The sequence below is a fragment of the Phoxinus phoxinus genome (assembly GCF_949152265.1).
Source record: "Phoxinus phoxinus genome assembly, chromosome: 13".
Classification (NCBI taxonomy): Eukaryota; Metazoa; Chordata; class Actinopteri; order Cypriniformes; family Leuciscidae; genus Phoxinus; species Phoxinus phoxinus.
In genome coordinates this window covers 26,226,236-26,243,446 of record NC_136888.1, presented here as the reverse complement: position 1 = coordinate 26,243,446, position 17,211 = coordinate 26,226,236, and the positions used below count along the sequence as shown (strand labels likewise).

Here is a 17,211-nt window from a genome sequence, read left to right as displayed (position 1 = left end):
TAGAACTCCAAAATCAATTTTGATACTAGTCCAAAAAATACAGAGCAATGCCGACCATCACAACTGTCCTCGCAGACTTGGAAAGGTATAAAGAAAGATTTATTACACACTATAGGGCTAGTTAAAAACACATTTTATACACAGTGTGATATAGAGACATTTTAGTTTTGTTTTGCATAGGACATTTTACCACAGGTAAAAGACAACGTCCTTATTGCTATTATCCAATACATACCACTTTTAAATCTCTGACATATTTAATTTCACAAACTACAAGAAAACAATATAATGCCAGACAATTTAATTAAGACGTTAATAAACCCCATTTTGGTTTAGAAGGCCCAGTCTGAGCGTATGCATCCCTGAGAGACCTCATTTTACACAGAGAAAATTAAAAATCTTATGTTAGGGAGTGTTACCTTAGCTTACGTGACAGTTAAGATTTGAATTTCTCTTAAACATATTTGGTTAATGAATAACATCATATGATGTGCATTGTTTGTTCCCTTATAACCTATTTTTTTCTATGTCACAAAGCAGTAATACAAAATTAATTTTGTTAGGTGGAAGCATTCTGAGCCCGTAAAGGGACATGTTGGTGGAAAAAAATATGCAAGAAACATTGCATTTGCTTGAAAAAGATTTACATTCCCCCGAGAAACTGCGTTGGCTCGCAAAACATTTAGCTTGCAAAGAAGTCGAAAGTTTTGAGTTTCGCAAAGTTTCTCGCTAACATTTTGGAGGCAAATGCAAAATTTCTCAAGGGAACGCAAAACGTTTGCGAAAGAACGCAAAAGCAATGACATGATTTTTCCTCCTGTCTCATATATTTCCCTTCAGGGGCTCAGTGAAAACATGGTTAATTGTGAATTAGCATTAATAAAGCAAAAGCAGCATCTTTTCTTGATGTTCCACAGTTTGATAAGTATCGCTGTTTGTAGAGTGTGTCCTCACATGGTGGTATACTGACCGAGCGCTTTCTTCAGCTTTTCAGCAATCTATCCAATGAGAACAAAGCAGAACGTTACATATATAATATACTGCATTACATTCATCGTGTATATGGTGTCCATACAAACTAGAATCCCGTCTCCACTCACCGTTTCATAGAATTTCACCTGTTCCTCCAGGTAGAATTGCATGAGTCTGTTGTAGTCATAGATACGGTTGCTATGGAAGTGATTCATCTCCGCTAAAGACACAGATGGCAAGTCTAAGATTACATGTGTGACTAACACTACAATTACGGACACAGGTTCACATATAAAGGACCACTGTGACAAAGGTCTTAGATAGACAACACTTTACTAACGTACCTTGCAATGCATAAGACATGGTGCTGAGATTCTTTTCCATTGTGTGTTTATCTTGTTGGCTGATTTTATTCATTGTCACCAAATGATCAGCCTCTTTCACTTTATCAATGGCAGCCTGAGGGGGAAAAGTGATTTAAATACTAATTTAAATAACATAAGCAGTGAGGTAAGTCTGAGACCACTATTAAAAATACTTCAGCTGTGAATTATTTATATTATTTTCCATTACAAATTATATTCTCAACATAACAATTTGAAAGAAAAGATGCACTGAAAAACAATTGAAAATAAATTAATTATTTAAATATAATTAATTAATGATAAAATAATAAATACGGAATATATATATATATATATATATATTTTAAAGTCTTTATTCTCTTAATCATTAAACTTAGTTTATTTCCAGATGTAAAAGATAAATGCTTTTTAAACCCAAATGTACATTATCTTAAACATTTTATGACAATATTGAACACAGATTTATAAATTCAGAAAAGAAAAAAGGCATTTTTAGTATACATTTAAATTAAATTACAACATACAAAATATCATTCATGTAAATGAAAAACACCCCACCTAACACAAATGACAAATAAATTCTAAGAATGTTTTGCTATTTTAATTAAGTTATGAAAATGTTATTTCCAAATGTGCCCAGACGTTCAAAACATCCAGGTTTTTAAATGTTTTCAAAAAGTTTTTTTCTTTTTTTTTCTTGGTTATTAGGCTGTTAGGGGAACATTACATTTTATAATTTTGCAAACATTATGGGAACTTTACTTATGATGTTCTCTGAACGTTCTGAATCAAGTTTAACATTTAAAAATGAATGTCCAACAAAAACATTTCAGAAAAAAAATTCCATGAATGATGTATAAATAACGTTTTTGTGTATAACACTTTGACCAGACCAGATAACTTCGAATGAACACTGTTACCGGAAGAATGTTTGTTCATAACTTAGAGAGAACCTTGCGTTCTGGGAACATTCCCTGTTATCTGGGACTAAATGTATTTAAGCAAAAGGTGAAAGGTTTACCTTGTGAACTCCTATTGTGTCAGGGAAGCAGCCCAGTAGTCCCTTGTATTCGTTGTTTGTTTCCAACAGGAAGTGTAGATCTTTTTTTGGCTGATAAACAAATGTTATCATTATTGAATCCGTAAACAATGGCTTAAACTCATGGATAAAACTAAAAACAGAAATCACGGATGTTGTTATCATTGGGTAACCTTGATGGTTACAATTCTATCAAACTGTGGAAATAGCAGCAGAGGATGTAAGGGAACATGCTAATGATGAGTGACCGGCACTGGCAGAGGTTCAAGGACTGAAGAGTTTTTAAAGTATTTATATTGAGGAAATGTACTTCTGATACCTGTGCTGAAACCATTTCTGCTATTTCTTCATATGTTTTCCCTGTTGCAGTTAATGCCTCTGTCAGAGTTGATTCCCCTGAAAATAAGGTACAAAAAAAAAACATAATTAGGTAATCATTAAGTATTAATATTTGAACTGTGAACATGATATAAAAGCATTTTAATAAACAAAGCTGTAGTTTCTTACTTTGGTATCCACTGGTGTTGAAAACTGATGACAGGTTCTGAAATGCTTTTCCAATCTGCCGATACTCCTTTTGCAATGCTGTGGGTTAAAAAAAAGGTTTTTTTTACTATTAAAGGACAAATCACAAAATAGTAACAGTAATGAAATAATGAACATATCTTTTTTTGACAGTATAGTACATATAGATTTACTGAGGCAATGAGGAAATACGTGAACTCACGGCCTGTACATCTCTTCCAGTGAAGATTCCCAACAGCCAGTAGTTCCTTAACACTGTTGTCCATAGATCTACTAAACTGGCTGTACGTTTCAAACTTCTGCTCCCTACAAATCACATCAAGACAAGACCATTGTTTATTAAATAAATATATGAAATTAGAAGAAATTATAAAATACGTATAATATAATATATTTGAGGGTGGTAAGATTTAGTAAAGTCTCCTTATTTTATACAAATATGTATATTCCATTTTAATATATTTTGAAATGTAATTAATAGATGGCAAAGCTGAATTTTCAGTGTCACATGATCCTTCAGAAATCATTCTCATATGCTGATTTGCTGCTCAAAAAACATTTCTTATTATCAACGTTGAAAACAGTTGTGCTGCTTAGTATTTTTTTGAAACTGTGATAGATTTTTCTTTTCAGGATTCTTTGATGAATAGAAAGTTCAAAACATATTTATTTCAAATATAACTTTTTGGTAACACGATATGACCAAAATCTCATATCACAATATAAGTCATCTCATATTCCGATAACGATATATTTCACGATATAGTACCTTTTCTGTAAATTCAGTCAATTAAATATATATTTATATATATATATATATATATATATATATATATATATATATATATATATATATATATATATATATATATATATATATATATATATATTTACCACATGGAAAATACTTTCTTTTAGTATATATCAACTAAAAGAATAGTTGATATATATATTGAGTATATATTAAGTATATACTCAATAATGTATTCATTCACGTTTGATCAATTTAATGCATCCTTGACAAAAGTATCAATTTCTTTCAAGAATAAAAATCTTAATAAACCCAAAATCTGAATGGTAGTATAAATTCCATATAATAATTATATTCTGTAATAACTATAATTATTATTCATTTATAATAATTATAACTCATAATTAATATTATACTTATAGAAATAATAGTTGGTATTTTTTATATAATAATAATAATAATAATAACATTTTGAATAAAATATGAATTGAAAAAAATGTTGTGATATAATTAATGGGGTTAATATTTGATTATATTTTTATATAATTTAACATTATAAATTAAAAATGAATTGTATTAATTTCAGGGAAAACAGATTGCCTCACACTTGAGTAGCATCTATCTCTGGGAGTTCTGGATCTATGGTGGAGAAGATTTTCACTCCCACGGTTTCATCTTTCTCTGCTTTCCGCTTCCCTAGTTTCCACTCCTAATAGAAACAACAAATAAAACCTGTATTACAACACTGCGGAACTTACCTATTCACCAGCCAATGTTAATATATAACTGTAAAACTGTCTAAAGTATGTGATCTCAATATCAGCAAACACATGGCAATACTCAACAGAAGAGCTCCTTAAAGCTGCAGTCCGTCGTTTTTCCTCTTTGTCGCCATCTCTGTTAGAAATCTGCAATTGCAGTTATTCGCGGAATTATTAACTGTGCGTGGGTAGTAAATCGGCATGAAACAGCGCGGATGAACACAATGTATTGAGGAGAACCTGTCGCGTCGCTGTGGATACTGTACTGTCATCAGCAATGTTAGAGTATGCCTTTTGAAAGTGTCAACATTAGAATTTTCATCGGTAAATGTCATCTGAACAAGTAAGTAACATTCACTTTTGTTCTGACCAAATTCGGGGGGTGGGGGGAAGCATTGCAGTAGGCTAACGTTATATCATGCTGATTAAATCTAACGATTGCTTATATCACGTCAAAACGTGAAAAATATATTTTTTCTGTAGCCACTCTGAAGTCCGAAGTCTTTGTGTTTTACAACTGGTGAATCTCCAGTTGTCACTGGTGATTGTCGCTTTAAACTTTCGGGATCCGCCATACCAAGTGGATAAATCTCCTCCATCATCCACACACGCTAGCCGGGGACTCCTTCTCTATGTGTACAGAAGTGACGTAATGACGCAAAGACATGCTCGAAATTCCCGCGGAAATCCACCAGTACCACTGGAATTAAAATCATTATTACAAGATTACCGTTTTGAATCGAGGTAAGGCAAGCAGATCGTTTTGAACACTGGCTGGTTACGTTTTTTTTCAAAAATGTCTTTTTTTATATTTTTAAACCCAAAAAAGTGCCGGACTGCAGCTTTAACATATACATTATTTGACTTAATATCAGTATAAAAAACTGTATGTTACAAATATTTAAGCAAATGCACCTTCTCGTCTTTGTAGTTAAGGAAGAGCTGGAAAACGTCACTGTTTGAGATCACCGGATGTCGGCACATGCGGGACATCCAGCCCTGCAGGCGCTCCATGCGAATTTTGATAAATTCCTCTTCAAATCGGCCTAAAGAGGAATGGAAGACAGATGCTAGAGAGTCTACCAGCCAAAAACAAGGCCTGTGCAGGGCAGGCGTGCACACAAGAACGATAACTATATAAGCATCCCCACCAATGCACAATATCATTCTGTTTTTTCTAAGTGCACGTCGTCTGCCGCATTAAACGCTCGAGCTTACTAAAGAAGGATGGGTTGAGATTGCCTGTCAATGTTTTTATCGTTACCATTATAGTTGTGGTATAGTTTTAGAACTATATCTTTATCATTATAGTTATCGTCCTTGGTGTGAATGGGCCTACAGAAATTGAACAAAATGGAAGATGGTGCAAGAAGCTGGTCTAACGTGACCAGAGAGATGTTACCTGTAACTTGTTTGTCAGGCAAACATGGGATGGGTAGAGCACAAGCAAACTTATCCACAAGCCTTTCATATAACCAGTCAAAGTGTTTGTATCTGTGATTGACAGGTCTGTTAGTAGTCTGAAAAAAAAATACAAAAAATAATCCAAGACACGTTAGCAAAACAATTATAGAAAGTCATTATTTGAGCCGTCCTGAGAGGAGTTTCAAATAAACTTACATTAGGTGTGACCTGGTATTCAATGTAGCTCTTCAGGCCATACATTTTTGAACCCTTTTTGGGATCAGCCACTACACAATCTAACGAAATTTGTGGATACAGCCATACTGGACCCACCTCACCCGCCTGCAAAATAAACATTAATCAAATAAATATGAAGTTGTTTGATTATTCAGTTATTCAGACTAATCACTCTTCAGAATCAAATCACATGGCAAAGTCAAATAACTTGCATAAATTGGCAGTGTGTCATTTCCTTTAGCTATGTGCTTGGTAAGCAGATACAGCTCTGGATTTGGAGTCTTGGAGAACCCTGGAAACCTTTGGGGAAAGATGAGATGAGCATTATTTAATTTCATTAGTTCATTTTATGAATGAAATATTATTATTGTCAGTTATCAAAACCAAAACGTTACTTGTTGAGTGCTATTTTCATTGTAGAGTGACCCCCGGCTCGCTGCATCGTTCCGCCCTCTTCCGTCTGGGAACCTCCATAACCGCCTGTTGACTTTCCATCATCGGAATCATCGTCCCATTCCTCATCAAAGGAATAGACAGAACCTACGTGACACAACAAATCATCATCATATACAATAATAGAATAACAGACTGACAAACGCTTTAAATGTTCGAGCTCTTAAAAGCGGGATGGATTCTGATTGGCTGTCGGTGTTTTTATCGTTCATCGGCTGGAAAAAATCGTTCTGAAAATGATTCCAACGATATCGTTTCTCTGTGCCGGTATTGTTACAGTTGTTGTGGTGAATAAAAAGACTGCATAAAAAAGTATGCTAAAGTGTAATTATTTTTCACAACGGTCTGCAACGCATATGGAGGCGCCAGAAAATAATCTGCTTCCTTGTGCAAATATATCGCTCTCATCATATTTCAGAACAACTATAATAGGCACCAACAAAGAAAACTAGTGATTATTATAAAATACCAATGAAGTTACCCAGTTACTTCCACATACAATACTTGGCTACCTCTCAGTTGCATTAAGAGCTTGTTTATGGCTTTCACTATGGCACGTTAAAAGATCTTGATATATTAGAGAAAGTTCAAAGTCCTCATAACAAAGCAGATGTTTTTTCAGACCACATGACGTAGAGCTGTAGACAGTAAAATCATTCATGAGCTGTACCTGTTACAGAATGTACATGTGCTCAAATAAATAAAACGCTCTCACACATGAGGAAGTTAAACTTGGGATACGTTACAGTTTCGTGCAAAAGTTTGGGGTCAGTAAGATTTTTTATTGTTTTTGATTAAAGTCTCTTAAAGGGGTGGTTGATTATGATTTCACTTTTCTAATTTTAGTTAGTGTGTAATGTTGCTGTTTGAGCAAAAACAACATCTGCAAAGTTACAATGCTCAAAGTTCAAAGCAAAGGGAGATATTTGCTTTTAAAGAAATTGCTTTTTAAGGACTACAGCAAACGGCTGGTTGGGACATTCCTCCAGGGTTAGTGACATCACCAACTCTAGAATTTACATAAACCCCGCCCCCGGAACACGGTTTATAGATTATCAATGACTAGAAGATAACTACACATAAGCTACATAAATTCATCAACTAACCATTAAGAAATGTCCTGTTGCATTCTACATGTTGTCACTTCTTCTCGAGTCTCTCCACCATTGTCTGACTCCAGTTTGAACATAAAAGGCTAAAAATGTTTTACATTTTCAGTGCTTGTCTGTGTGAGTGCAAGCTGTTGAAGCCCCGCCCCCTGTGCCACGAGCAGCAGCTCATTTGCATTTAAAGGAACAGACCCAAAGCTGTGCGTTTTTGCTCACCCTCAAAAAGCGACAGTTTTAACATGCTATATAAAAATATCTGTGGGGTATTTTGAGCTAAAACTTCAGATACACACTCTGAAGACATCAGAGACTTATTTTACATCTTGTGAAAAGAGCATTATACCACCCCTTTAAATCTCAACAATTCTGCATTTATTTGATCTCAAATACAGTAAATGCATGAATACTGTGCAATATAATTACAGTACAATTTAAAATAAGTTTTTTCTATTTTAATATGACTCTTGGTTCTATAATGTAATAATAATGTACATTATTTTACATTAATTCTAAAACTATAATTAGTTCTATAATGTAATTTATTCCAGTGATTTTTTTTTAAATTATTTTTTTTGGAAACCGTGAAACTTTTTTTTCCAGGATGCTTTAATGAATAGATAGTTCAAAAGCATAGGATTTATCTATCCATTCACCATACCGATTACCGACGGCTGGAGCCTATAATATCATTTATTAAAAAATATTTTTTTTTTTTTGGTAATTATATAAAATTATGGTCAAAACAAATGTAGAAATGGTGTTACAGTCAGTTCTGATCAATGTAATGTTTCCTTGCTGAATAAAAGTATTCATTTCTTAATTACTGACCCCAAACTTTTGAACAACAGTGTAGATAGTTATAGATAGATAATCATAAAGATAATGTAGAATAAATCTTTTCCTTTTACCATTATTGCCTGCTGGTTCCTGTTCAGTGTAGTTCCAGTTGTCGGCAGGGTTGTTGTTGGCAGTCCAAGCCTCATTTCCATTAACCCCCTAAATAAAAGACAACATTAAATCATTATTTTAACCAAATCTAAATCCATGCTGACCCTCAAGACATTTGATTTGGCATTTTGTAGGTACTGAAGTTGCCTAAAGCTTAAAGTGGATTCTCTCAGCTCCTTCCCACAATCCCCGTCCAATACCAGTGCTGGAATTATTCCACGGTTGACTCATTTGAATATAAGGTATCTGCTCAAATTATGAATACACACATTTTTACTAGGAACATCCCTTTTTAGGCTCCATCAACCTCACAACTAGATTTAGATTACAGCGATTCACTCTTCCTGGGTTGGCCTGCCATGTAACATTTGAAGCACATCAAAAATGCAGCTGGCTCGTATTCAAATTCACACATAATATTTGCTTGTGTATCTCCATTCGCTCCGCAACACCATGTCTGACCTATGACATACAAAACAGGCTGGCCCTGTCACCTAAAACCAAAGCACACTCTTAAACATAAAGCTCCTTTATTGGTATTGATGGTTTCATGAAAAACTTTCAGCATTCAAGGAGCCTTTTTTTTCCCAATGCACAAAAGTTTCTTTATAGTAAAAAAGAGTTAATCGGATTATTCAACTATTCTTTACACTCAGAAACACAAAGGTTCTTTGCAGAACTATACGTGATTTGAATATGTAGACACTTAATACAAGCACATGCTATAGAACAAATTAGAACAATTATTTGAATTAGCAGTGTAAAACAACATTAATGAGAATCTAACTGCCATTTTAGAGATTTTACAAACCATGAATCACACAAATGAAAACCTCTTGGACAAATGGCTGATGGTCACAAATGAACTGCATATAAGGTATAAAAATATAGTTCTCTCAAATCTATCCACTAAAAAAAAAAGCCTGGATGCGCTTTAAGAACTAAAAGGCTAAATGCTCTTGAGTTTGTCACAGTCCATTAGTCTAAGATGTAATGGCCAATTTCATCAATAGACCTGACCTTGATCCTGCTAAAGACTAACATCCAGCTAAGAAACAACATTTTTCGTGCTTCCTGGCCTCACCAATTAAGAGCATCTATACCATTTTCCCTGAGCACAACATTGCTGATGTGTTTATTGTTATTAGCACTTTGGTGTTGTGGATCGCTCTAAAGTCATTGAATGTTGATGGAAACATTAAGTCGTTAGATACGTCTTTTCTCCACTTGTACCATTTGCTCAATTTTCATGCAAGGGTGCTTGTACTCAAGATACACTTGACAAGCTTCATCCCATGGAGATAAATTCAGTATATGGACATCCAATGTGTAAAATCTACCGCCAGAGCCCCTTGTATATTCATAGTAAATTTTATTTAATCACAAACTGTTCACCCTTACATTTAGTTTGCTGACCAGTTACTGAAGAACCACACACACACAAGTTTGTTTTGCTATACTTGTGAGGACATTCCATAGGCGTAATGGTTTTTATACTGTGCAAACTGTATATTCTATCCCCTTACACAGCCCCTATCCCTAAACCTACACATCACAGGAAACATTCTGCATTTTTACATTTTTAATAAAAAATTTTTTTTGTAATGTTTTTTAAGCTATTTGAATTATGAGAAATCATTAAATGTCCTCATAAACCACAGTTAAGTTGTAATGCCAGTGTAATACACGTCATTATACAAATTTGTGTCCTCATACATCACATAAACAAGAGCACACACACACACACACACTCTCGATGTCGCTCTCTTCCTCTTTATCCCCAGCCTCTTCTCTCTCTCTCTCTCTCTCTCTCTCTCTCTCTCTCTCTCTCTCTCTCTCTCTCTCTCTCTCTCTCTCTCTCTCTCTCTCTCTCTATATATATATATACATATATATATATATATATATATATATATATATATATATAATCCCAAAAATGGGATTTATGTGCCAACAAAACATTTTTTTACAACTTTCTAATACTTTATCTACTTTCCCTGAACAATCCAACTCATCCATAATAAAATATCATAAAGGTAAAACAATTATAAAATAAAAAAAGATTAGATTACAGATATTAAAAAAATATGTATATATAATAATATATTTTCTATTTTTATATTATTCACTTAAAATTTGATTTTGTAATATATATATATATATATATATATATATATATATATATATATATATATATATATATATATATATATATATCTCTTCATACATTTACATTTGTCTACAAGACTAAAATAAAGCATTTAAGGATAAACCTTTAAATCAAAAGGTTAGTAAGATCATAAGGGACTTAAATTTGGTTAAACATGTCCAAATTTTAACTTATAGTGTAATGCCAGACTGCCAGACATTTAAACACTGTAAGATGCCCACTGACGCTGCGCACAACACAAAGTGAGGACATCCGACAACCTAATAAGACAAAGAGAGACGAGGAAAGACGGGTCCTCATGCTTAATGTCCCGAGCTATAATGAGGCCCATTTACTCCCATTCTCCTGCTTCCACAGGAAATGCATTTCAACTGCGGATGACACATAGGGCCTTTGTGCATGTTATGCTCACCAGAACTCTCATTAAATGACTGTGGATTTCTAGTAAAAGGTGGCTGTGAAAATGAGGAAGAGAAACTTTGATTTGAATAGTGGGTTTTGTTGGTTGTGGCTTATTTTTAGTGAGCGCTGCTTTACATTTCATTTGAGGAACTGTAATACAACATGCAGATACTGGTACTCATATTGTAGCATTTTAAGCTAGATTTCATATAGTGCATGCTCACCACAACTTAAGCAATACAAATGGTTTAGCTGATGTGGTACCTGAGTGTTTGCTGAGCTGTTGTTGTAACCTTGAGCATCAATGTACTGTGTCGCTGATGCTTGTGTGGAATCATGGTTGACCTGCAAACATTATAATATACTCATTAATATATTCATAAAAAAGTAGCCTGATATGTAAAAAAGGTAAATATGAAATAATATATAATAAGTATATCTGTCATATCCGGTCCATGCCTTATGCATACATAACTCTCACATTTCCAGTCAGATAACATTAAATTTGAGGCACGCTGACTGTGTATCTACAGGAAGGACACATTGAGTGGGAATAAGTATCTTGGAAATTATGGTATAAAGATAGACCCACTGCACAGAACAAGTGGAATATTCTCCATGTGGAGTAGAACTATGCCAAAAATACAATTAATCCTTTAATCAGTTACATCTTAAATCTTCTAATTAGGCTAGAGCTCAGGAAACTCGTTGATATACCCTGATTTCAATGATGTGATACTATAGAAGGAAAACGCTAAATAATCGGAATCATTTTCCCAGAAATACACTGGAGAGTTTTTAGTATATCAGCTCAGAAAATAACACTCTGCTCACTGATGTGGTCTAGATAGCAGAAACAAGTTCGTTTTCATTTTGCACTTCCTCTCTCTTGAGTACTAAAAATGATGTCACGCACTTTTCTCACTTCATCTATTGCTCTGTATAAGAAAAAAAAAGCTCGTGATTCTTTTTTTCTTTTTTTTACCTCAATATAGTCCTCTGGCACCAGGCCTACATTTCCTCTGGAATTCCGAGCCTCTACCCAGCCACCGCCTACATTCTACAAAAAAATATATATATAAATACTTATGAAAATATACAGTATATAAATACAGTAATGTTGTGAAATATTACAACAATTTAAATACTATATTGAAAACAGATCATATTTTTGTGGAAGACGTGACAGCATTTTTTGTAACAACGTACAAGACATTATCAGGTCACGGACATTTCTTTTAATCCTAAAACAAGGAAAATGCAAGGGAAAAAAAACACTACATCAGTACATTGGGGCTTATTTTTTGTGTACTGATGCCAGCTATTGAACGGCAGTTTATATATACTGTATGCATACATGATATATATCATGTGTTGGGGAGTAACTAGTTACATGTATCGGAGTTTAATAAAATGCAACTGTAATCCATTATAGTTACTGAGAAAAAAAGTGTCATTAAATTACAGTTACTTAAACATATATATTAATAAGTATATGTTATGTGAAGTATATGTTAACATAATAATATGTATGAAAAAATGTGAATCTTGAAACATTGGTGCTGATCCTCACCTGGTTAATGATCGTGAGTATTTCACCTTCTTGAACAGTCAGCTCATTGTTGCCAGTCTCAGCGGTGAAGTCATATAATACCCGAGCCTGAACACAAAGCCCACAGCAAACATATGGGTAACACAGAACAGCAACGGCATTAATATTTCAGTGTGGCACGAATAAAACTTTCACTTCTGTGTTTTGATAGCATTGATAAACATTCCTGAGACTAATAAACATCAGTTTAATTCTCTATGTAGGCTAAATGTGTTAAATGTTATATCGAATTCTAAAGACAAATATTCAGCGAAACTCAGCGAAAGGTGATTCTTCGTCAACTCCAAGAATCATATAAACACGTCCATTTTTGATAATGCATCTACACAGTTCCCAAATGAGAATATTACGATGAAACACATTTGTTCACAGCAATGTCACCTTATCTTCCCCAAAAAATATCCATCTTAATATATGCTGGAAGATTTAATACCCTCATTTCTGCATATGAAGGCTCATCCACATGACCAGTCACCACACAACACAGCCAACATGTAAACCAAAACATTAAAACTGGTTTTCACCTCTAACCAAGTTCATCTTTCATATTTAGTGTGCCAAGTGTTTATCCATACCAAAAGGATATGTTCACTTAAATGATAATGCTGACAAATCATTGTACACTGCATGACATGTTCCCTTAGTTCTGTTCCTGACAGGATGCACCATGTTCCTGTTCACAGCAATAAGGTGGACACAGGCGACACAAAAGGACTGTGCCATAATGATCTAGTGAGCTGCCTACCTAGACAGCATTTTGGGGTGGGTTTCAAGTCAGCTAACCGTTTGTGTACATTTGACAACCGGCATATATTGCCACAAATGCTATTTAAGCAACTCATTAGGTATGAGAGACAGACAATTTTTACAATTTTATGTTTCTTCTCTTTTTTTTCTCACCAAGTGATGAATTCCCCAACAGATTGTTCAAACCTAATTTACATACACACAATAATAATAATAAAAAAAGAAGTACTTTACATAATAGCCTTTCATAATAATGCACATACAACTTTTTATTTGCTCAGATTTTTTTTGATATATTTAACCAATTTAATTAATTTAATCGTTTGATCTAATCGATCTGTATGGTTATCATCAAATCATGCTTTTTTCAAAATGTTTGATTATTTTGTGTGCTTCAAGATTACGTTTTAAACCAAACAAAATTAACTTGTTACAGTATTGCCAATTTATTTCATAATCAAACACTATCTGATTGTTCAAAAAGAAAAAATGTCCAGGGTGCTCAAGGAGTTCAACATAAGGAAGTTTTTTGAAGGTGCTCTTTGGGGTTGGGAATTCAACAAAATGTAATAGAAGGAAATCCAAGGCACTCTTCTTTGGAAATATATAAAAAGCCTTTATTAGATTGGCTATTTCATAGTAGAAAATTTAAAAAACATGGGGGGAAAAACAACCCACGCGTAGCGGCACAATCAGCCTTCTTCAGGGTGTGTGAAGGATTGCAAACTATCTGATTGTATGCAATATGCTTTATATATAAAGCATATTGAATATACTCAAAGTATATTTTCAAAGTGTGCGTGTGCGTGTGTGTGTGGATTTGCAATGGCAACACAATGCAGAATAGACTGCAAGCAAAAGGAAACAATCGATGACTTTGTGTACAAGAAATGCCAAAGAGGTGGGCACGGGCCACATTGAAAGGATGGAGACTGATGAATCAAATAAAGTCATCATGGCCATATTTTTATACAATGTGGAAAAACACAGACTAAATTACTCTAGCTCACCCCAGTCTGAAAATGTCAACTACAGTATCAATTAAGTCATACTGTAAAACCATTTTGTAAAGAAAACCAGCAATATCTATAGGCTACATAGCAAAAAAAGATTTTTCTAAGTTGTAAATAAAACAATTGATTATTTGAGTATGTTTTACAGTACAAGTAAATCATTCACCAATTTGTTTTCTGTGTAAACAGCACAGTAGTAAACAATAAATGCCATTGCTCAATGCACTAGTACAAGCTCTTACTTGTTTCAAAAGTTGTATCATTTATAGTCCCTGTACATGTCACAATAATCTTGTGTTTTGACTGTGTGGAAACATACAACCCTAATGAAAGCAGAAGAGCAGGTTTTGAATGAAATACTAGCTGACTGTGTGATCAGTTTGGAATGTTGTATGAGATTTTTGAAATATACTGAATCACATACTAGTGAAAAATGAAAATAGTTCCAAAGCTATAACAAAAAAAAAATTCCCCTAATATATATTCAACAAAACTTGAAAAGAAAAGACCTTCAGCCTTCAGCAACTCCTGTACACCATGACGTAATTAACTTAGCACGTGTTCCCTGACATCCCAGTGCTATTACATGCTCCAAATAAAAAGTTCCAAAAAAGCACACTCTATTGCTTTTGAGATTTATATTCTAGTTTCATGTGTTCAACTCCCGTACAGCACATAAATCCAAGTCATTTAACCTATAAATATAATTTGAATTTACATTATATTACATAAAATCCATTTACCGTTGGCTGAAACTTTTTGCACATTTTGCTAAAATGCTTTTTATGAACAAAAAGTTCCTCACAATTATGTTGTATGTTACATATTTCCAGTATATTAGTATTTCTGATATTGCATTGGTAAAGTAACTTTTAGCCCCATTAACTGCTCAGCCTGACACTAATTCAGTCCGAATGTAGGGTAAGATGCCCCCCGGGGCAATATAACCCCTCCCCCCACACATTATTTATTTTTCCTGACCATAGATGACACAAAATCTCATCTCAGCACAATTTTTTTAATTTTGTCATTTCATATGAATGTAAACATTTGTGAGATTTAGTCAGTCGAAACAGTTTTGAGGTTAATTGATCTTATTTTGTGTCTCTGGACGCAATAGTGTTGCTATTATGACATATTCATCAATTAAAATATAGGCAATTACATATGTAAACATTTATACCATATACCTATAAGTCACAGAATAATTTTAGCTTTCATATGAATCTCTTTTACTGGGATTCTGCTTTGTCTGACATCAGTTATTCAATTATTCAACTAAATTGTCAAAATTAAATTTTAAATAGAATAGTTGATTTAGTATTTAACATTAATAACACTTTAAAATATATGTATAAATATGATTAAGAATTATATCAAAAGTAATTTATACATTCTGTAAAAGTTTAGCCAGGGGGCTTCTTACCCCATGTAGGGGGCTAGCTAGCTTACCCCAGTAGTGGGGTAAAATGGCCTCTGAATAATTGTTCCATGACAACTAAATTAGCAAATGTTTCTATTTATTTCCAATAATAACACCACATTGGCTGATGCATCATCCTGCACATGCTAAACCCTAAACCAAATATGTAAATATGTTACAATTTAAAAGTAACATATGGTTTTTAAGAGGGGGCATCTTCCCCCAACCAGTTCAAACGATTCATTGAAAAGATCCGGCTCAATAGAACAATTCATTCACGAATAGGGCATCTGTTTTTTTTAGCAAACAGACACACACAGTACTTTACAGTTCATATAAGTCTCAAGACCAGCGAAATGACAGGTTTTTCATGCTAACTAAACCCATTTCGTTAGAATTCGTGAAATAAAACCCTTTCGGTTATATTGAACATGTTACGAGTGGTATTTTAGTGTAAAATGCAGTGTATATAATAAAGTACACCGATTAACTACATCAAGCGACGATGCAACATGAATTATTGCTCGCTGTAGTCCATGAGACAAATACATAATGCGCCACAGACATTTCATAGTAGTGTTCATCCCAGTGTTATGCCAAAACTTACCTTCACTGCCATCGTGGTATCAATAATTTAATCACCATTAACATGCGATATGAGCTCCTAAAATAATCAAAACGTAGTAAAAACAAACCTTTCTGTCCCTAAATGTAGCGAAAATACGCGTTTGTTTTTAGCCTAATGCAGCAGTGACCGCTCTCGATTAGCCAAACATAGCTCGATAAAATCCAGTTATCTGACCCATATAACGAGATATGGGCGTTGAAAATGTAGAAGTTTCGTCCTCTTTCCCTAACTCAGACCCGGAAAACTTCGGCACATTGGCCACAAAATGTTTGACTTATTGAGCTGTCAGAGCAGCTCTTCCTCCAACTCACACACCGCCCAGTAAAAGCTCAAGTAAACAACAGAGACATTATGCAATGAAACATTATATTTCAGCTTTTATTAAAATTTTGTCAAATGTACCAGGCAATTTAATTATTATTATTTAAGCTTTTTTATGTACACGGTTTAATTTGAAATCCTTGTTTTGTAGTAGCCTAATGAAACAGTGTTTGTGACAGTGCTCAGGCGTGTCAGACTCAGAGCCCAGGGCAGGTTTGCTGAAGGAACGGCTTCTTCAGGAACAGGACTTCACTGCCACTATGCAGGTAAAGAAGGAATGGGGGTGAGGACAAAAATAGAAAATAAGCAAGGAACTGCACCAAATATGTGT

General features: G+C 34.0%; 1 protein-coding gene across 2 annotated transcripts; it reads right to left on the bottom strand.

Annotated features, from left to right (window-relative positions):
* Positions 1-82: 82 nt before the first annotated feature.
* Positions 83-16,897, bottom strand: snx9a (sorting nexin 9a). Of its 2 annotated transcripts, XM_079632624.1 has the most exons (18): positions 16,539-16,897; positions 12,710-12,796; positions 12,122-12,196; positions 11,401-11,481; positions 8,525-8,612; positions 6,450-6,594; positions 6,267-6,354; positions 6,034-6,159; positions 5,816-5,933; positions 5,329-5,459; positions 4,258-4,361; positions 3,104-3,207; positions 2,884-2,961; positions 2,696-2,772; positions 2,359-2,448; positions 1,317-1,431; positions 1,101-1,192; positions 83-998 (listed from the first exon to the last, which is right to left on the bottom strand). In XM_079632624.1, the coding sequence occupies exons 1-18, from the start codon at positions 16,548-16,550 to the stop codon at positions 951-953; spliced, it is 1,659 nt and encodes a 552-aa protein (XP_079488750.1). In that variant the 5' UTR covers positions 16,551-16,897; the 3' UTR covers positions 83-950. The 2 variants fall into 2 exon arrangements, with proteins under 2 accessions (XP_079488750.1, XP_079488751.1); XM_079632625.1 differs by lacking the exon at positions 11,401-11,481 and having other exon boundaries at positions 16,539-16,885.
* Between the last annotated feature and the right edge of the window lie 314 nt (positions 16,898-17,211).

Bases quoted from the DNA above. Each gene is read 5' to 3' on its own strand.
- snx9a (XM_079632624.1), bottom strand. The intron at 5,934-6,033 runs GTAAGTTTATTT...TTTTTTTTTCAG, and splicing joins AATACCAGGTCACACCTAAT to ACTACTAACAGACCTGTCAA. The intron at 1,432-2,358 runs GTAAACCTTTCA...TTTCCCCCTCAG, and splicing joins ACACAATAGGAGTTCACAAG to GCTGCCATTGATAAAGTGAA.